The following is a 4,734-nucleotide window of genomic DNA, read 5'->3' as shown; positions in this document are numbered from 1 at the left end:
ATATATATATATATATATATATATATATATATATATATATCACTATGCATCTTATAGTTGAGCATGCACAACTTTTTAGGATTCCATTTATTATAGTTTGCTACAATGCAATTATTGCAAAGGTTTGTGTTACAAAATCATGTTTTGATTTCAAATTAATGTCATGGAGTTCATATAGTATGATTTTCCATTTGTTCATGCTTTTAAAAATGCCAAAGTATTCAATCATTTTTAAAACATTGTAGTTTTGATGACAAATTCACAATTTTAGCTTTTTGCTAACATAGTATCTTCGCCATTCTTGAAGACACACAACACCAATTTAATGCTCGAGAAAGTGATTGGGGTTTCACTTCATTTATGCCTCTTGGAGATCTGTATGATCCGATTAAAGGATACCTTGTGAACGACACATGTGTAATTGAGGCTGAGGTTGCCGTCAGGAGAGTGGTTGACTATTGGAATTATGATTCAAAAAAAGAAACGGGTTATGTCGGACTTAAGAATCAAGGCGCTACGTGCTACATGAACTCTCTTCTTCAAACTTTGTACCATATTCCCTATTTCAGGAAGGTATTACTTCTTTCAGTCCTCCTTGTTCGTTCATATTTCTTTTGTTGTTTGAGAAATTTTACTTATATGATTCGTGCTCTTCAGGCGGTGTACCATATGCCGACGACTGAGTTTGATATTCCTTCAGCAAGCATTCCATTGGCACTGCAAAGCTTATTTTATAAACTTCAATATAGTGACAGCAGTGTCGCCACGAAAGAGCTGACGAAGTCGTTTGGATGGGACATGTACGATTCTTTTATGCAACACGATGTGCAAGAACTCAACCGAGTTCTTTGTGAGAAGTTAGAAGACAAAATGAAGGTTTTTCATCATTTACAATTTTTGACTTTATGGGTTTAACTGGTCTTTAAGTAGGGCCAGTTACGTACATACCATCCAATTCCTATGTAGTTACATATTTCACATCTAAACTTTGCTTTTTTGCATTTATATTTTGTACCACCCACCTGTTTTATATCACATAGAAATACCATCTTTTTAACTTTTAAAATGTAAAATACACCTTTTCATGCATAGGTAAGGTAGCATGCATGTAAAAATTGAAATTTAGGTGTTAGATATGTAAGAACATAAGAATTGAGTGGTATGCATGTAAATTTCCTTGATTACCTTGAGTTTCTATGTATTTGTGTGATAGGGAACTGTCGTGGAAGGAGCGATTCAACAACTTTTTGAGGGACATCATATGAACTTTATTGAATGCATCAATGTTGATTACAAGTCAAGTAGAAAGGAATCATTTTATGGTATTTATCTATGAATTGAATCTCAAATTTTTTGAAGTTCTAATCTAGGCCCTTGTTTTTTTATTTTGATCATTCAAATGATTTTTTGTTCAGATCTTCAGCTAGATGTAAAAGGTTGCAAGGATGTGTATGCTTCTTTTGATAAATATGTTGAAGTGGAGCGGCTTGAAGGAGATAACAAATACCATGCTGAACAATATGGTTTACAGGTTTGTTTGTATTTGCACAGGTTGATTTTTTTCCTGCTAGTTTTGTAATTTGATAATTTTTTTTTAGTTATAGTAATAAGAATATGTCATGTCTCTTTTCTCTTCTTTTGGAAATGACATAATTAGTTTTTGGACCTTTTGGTCATAATTATATGTCATTTCTTTTTTCTCTTCTTTTGGAATGACATCAAAATTATGCAGTTTCCTACATTTCTATAGATACAAATTGTTTTAATTTTTTTGGCTCTTTTCTATTTGTTTTTGGGATGGATTTGAATTTTTGGATGTTATTATAATCATTTTTTTGAGTTTGTTGGCTTGGGTTCTTTATCATGCCTTGATACAGGTTATCTATTTTGTGTAATATTTGCATAAATTTATCGGAATTTTCTGTTATTTCCAATTTTCAGCCATTGTTCCTGGTCATCTTATTATGATTTTTTAGTTGTTTTTTATTTTCATATCTTGTATATGGTGCTAGAAGTTGTGACTTTAATCTTTTGTGTCTTTAGTCTCTGACGTACTATATGATGTTACTTCCATTGAACCAAAAAATTGATTTTTAACTTTGCCCACCTTTTTAATCTTTTTTTCATTTTCAAAATTTTATTTTCTTCCTATTTACAACCCGTAAGAAGCATACCTTAAACTATTTTTATGATGGCTAGTTATAATTTTTATTTGTTTACCTCCAGGATGCAAAGAAAGGTGCACTTTTTCTGGACTTCCCTCCTGTGTTGCAACTCCAACTAAAACGCTTCGAATATGACTACATGCGTGATACAATGGTGAAGGTTGGTTTTCACTATGTATTTTACAGTTTGTTTCTTTATTACAGTTGCATAATTAGACCTGTTCATCAGGCGCTTGATTTTAGAACCAGTTTTGAAGTTCCTTATTTTAATCTGATGATACATGGAGCACAGATAAATGATCGGTACGAGTTTCCTTTGCAACTAAACCTTGATAGAGATAACAGGAAGTATCTTTCTCCTGATGCTGACCATAGTGTCCGCAACCTTTATACTCTCCATAGGTATTTTCTAATCTCCTTTTTTATTTTACAGGGGCTCCCACCTAAACTTTATTATTTATACACATTTCACTCAATTCTTTGACTTCACATAAAAATTTACACTATTACCAGTTTTTAAAAGTCAAATACGCATTTTCATGCATAGGTTTAGAACACAAAAAAAATGCTATGTAACAAAATGCTATGTATGTAAATATGAAAGTTTAGGTGAAAGATATGTAAATACATTAGAATTGCTTGCTACATATGTAACATCCCTATTTTATATACACATTTTAACTTCATTTTACTATTTTCTCGCCTTATTTATTTCTGGATTTAATTGATTTTTTCGTTTGCTCTTCACTGCCTTAAATTATTATGTGTCTCCGTTTGTTTGCCAATTAGTTGTGCTGACTGCAAATGTGTGATTATATAGCCTTTGTTTGGAAGGTTTCACTACATATTTTTGAGTTACATATAGATTTCTGTCATGCTTGGGTTATTATTCAATTAATATGCTAAACTTCCCTTTCTTATTCAGAAGAATTGCATCCATGCCACTCAATTTTTATGTATTTACATATCTAACACCTAAAATTCAATTTCTACATACATGCCACCTTCCCTATGGATGAAAAGGTGCATTACATTTTTTAAAAGTTGAAATGGTGGCATTTTTGGTGTGATATGAAAGATTTGGATGGTATAAATGTAAAAATTAGAGTTTAGGTGTTAGATATGCAAGTATATAAGAATTGGGTGCTATGCTTGTAGATACTCCTCCTTATTTGTGTCAATCCTATGTTCATTTCACTGCCCTTTAGCTATTACTGAACTCCAGGGTTCTGCAAGCCGGCTCAAACTCGAAGACCTAAACTCGAGCTAAAAAATTAATCAAGCTCAAGCTCAAGCGCCAGCCAAGGGTGGCTCGAGCTTGACTCGACTCGTTTACACCTCTACTGATGTCTCTCATATTGCTTTACTCCTAATTTTCGTTCGTTGTGTTCTTCTTGTGATTTGATATCTTTGTCAGGGGCTTACATGTAACTGTTCTCACATTATTTTTGTTACAATCATCATGTATCTATAGCGATAATGAAATGGATTAAATCAGAATTTTTTGAAAATTTGTCTGTAATTGGTACCTTTTTTATATTTGGGATGATTATAGTAAGAAAAATTTTTTTTTTTTACAAAGAGCTAAGGTCTTATAGCTTAAAATAGAATTCTATGAAACTTTTTTGGTATTTATGAGACTTGTCGGGTATTAATGGTGACCCATTAGATCAACCCAATGAGTCAGCATGCTGGCAGTTTTTATGCTGAAAAAATAGGACATTTACGTATTTTCATACAGTGAAACTGTAATTTTCGAAGTTCTATGTTTTCTCATGCACAAAATGATTCTCTTGCTGTTATTTGTGGTTTCAGTGTTCTTGTGCATAGTGGTGGTGTTCATGGTGGACATTACTATGCTTTCATCAGACCAACTCTGTCTGATCAGTGGTATGTTTCTGACATTTTCAAATTTTCTCCTTTCTAAATGTTTAATATAATTTGTGCTTAAGTATAATTATCTCCTCTTTAAATGGAAAAGCATAGCTTCTGTTTTCTTAGTGCATGTGACGAAGTTGATATGATGAGCTTTTTTTTTGTTAGATTTGGAGTACTTGTTTTTAAACATGATTATTATTTGGAAGATTTACATGCATACCACTTAATTCTTATGTATTTACATATCTAACTCCCACACTTCAATTTTTACGTAAATACCGCCTTTCCAATGCATGAAAAGGTGTAACACTTTTTAGAAGTTAAAATGGTGGTATTTTTTTATGTGATATGAGAGAGTTGGGTGTTATAAATGTTAAAAATTAAAACTTATGTGTTAGTTATGTAAATATATAGGAATTGGGTGGTACATACCTTAATGCCTCTTATTATTTTTACTTTGGACAACCTTGTTGACAATGATTTTTTGCTGGAGTTTCCATAGAAACATCCATTTTCATTGTTTTGGTGATATTCTTAGGATTCAAAATTCTTTTATTATGGAAATTTTATTTATGCCATTGAATTGCTTGATATTGTTTCTTTTAGCATGTTTGACTTTATCTGTGTGCACGCTGGTTTTGTTCTTTTATTTTCTTGTCCTTGTACTACATTATCTAGCACCCCTCCCTCC

The 4,734-nt window shown here is 32.0% G+C and overlaps 1 protein-coding gene across 4 annotated transcripts in view; it reads left to right on the top strand.

The window, feature by feature from the left end:
- The window catches only part of LOC110022436 (ubiquitin carboxyl-terminal hydrolase 13-like), a 25,691-nt gene that overhangs the window by 1,978 nt on the left and 18,979 nt on the right, over positions 1–4,734 (top strand). For all 4 annotated transcript variants that reach the window (XM_020721380.1, XM_020721378.1, XM_020721379.1 and 1 more), the window contains exons 5-11: positions 308–573; positions 658–876; positions 1,214–1,322; positions 1,416–1,531; positions 2,227–2,325; positions 2,458–2,567; positions 3,981–4,055. In XM_020721380.1, the coding sequence (XP_020577039.1) occupies positions 308–573; positions 658–876; positions 1,214–1,322; positions 1,416–1,531; positions 2,227–2,325; positions 2,458–2,567; positions 3,981–4,055 (994 nt within the window). The remainder of the gene's footprint in view (positions 1–307; positions 574–657; positions 877–1,213; positions 1,323–1,415; positions 1,532–2,226; positions 2,326–2,457; positions 2,568–3,980; positions 4,056–4,734) is intronic.

This window comes from Phalaenopsis equestris, unplaced genomic scaffold (genome assembly GCF_001263595.1).
Source record: "Phalaenopsis equestris unplaced genomic scaffold, ASM126359v1 Scaffold000191, whole genome shotgun sequence".
Lineage (NCBI taxonomy): Eukaryota > Viridiplantae > Streptophyta > Magnoliopsida > Asparagales > Orchidaceae > Phalaenopsis > Phalaenopsis equestris.
The sequence above is the reverse complement of the archived record's forward strand: the minus strand, read 5'-3'. Positions and strand labels throughout refer to the sequence as shown.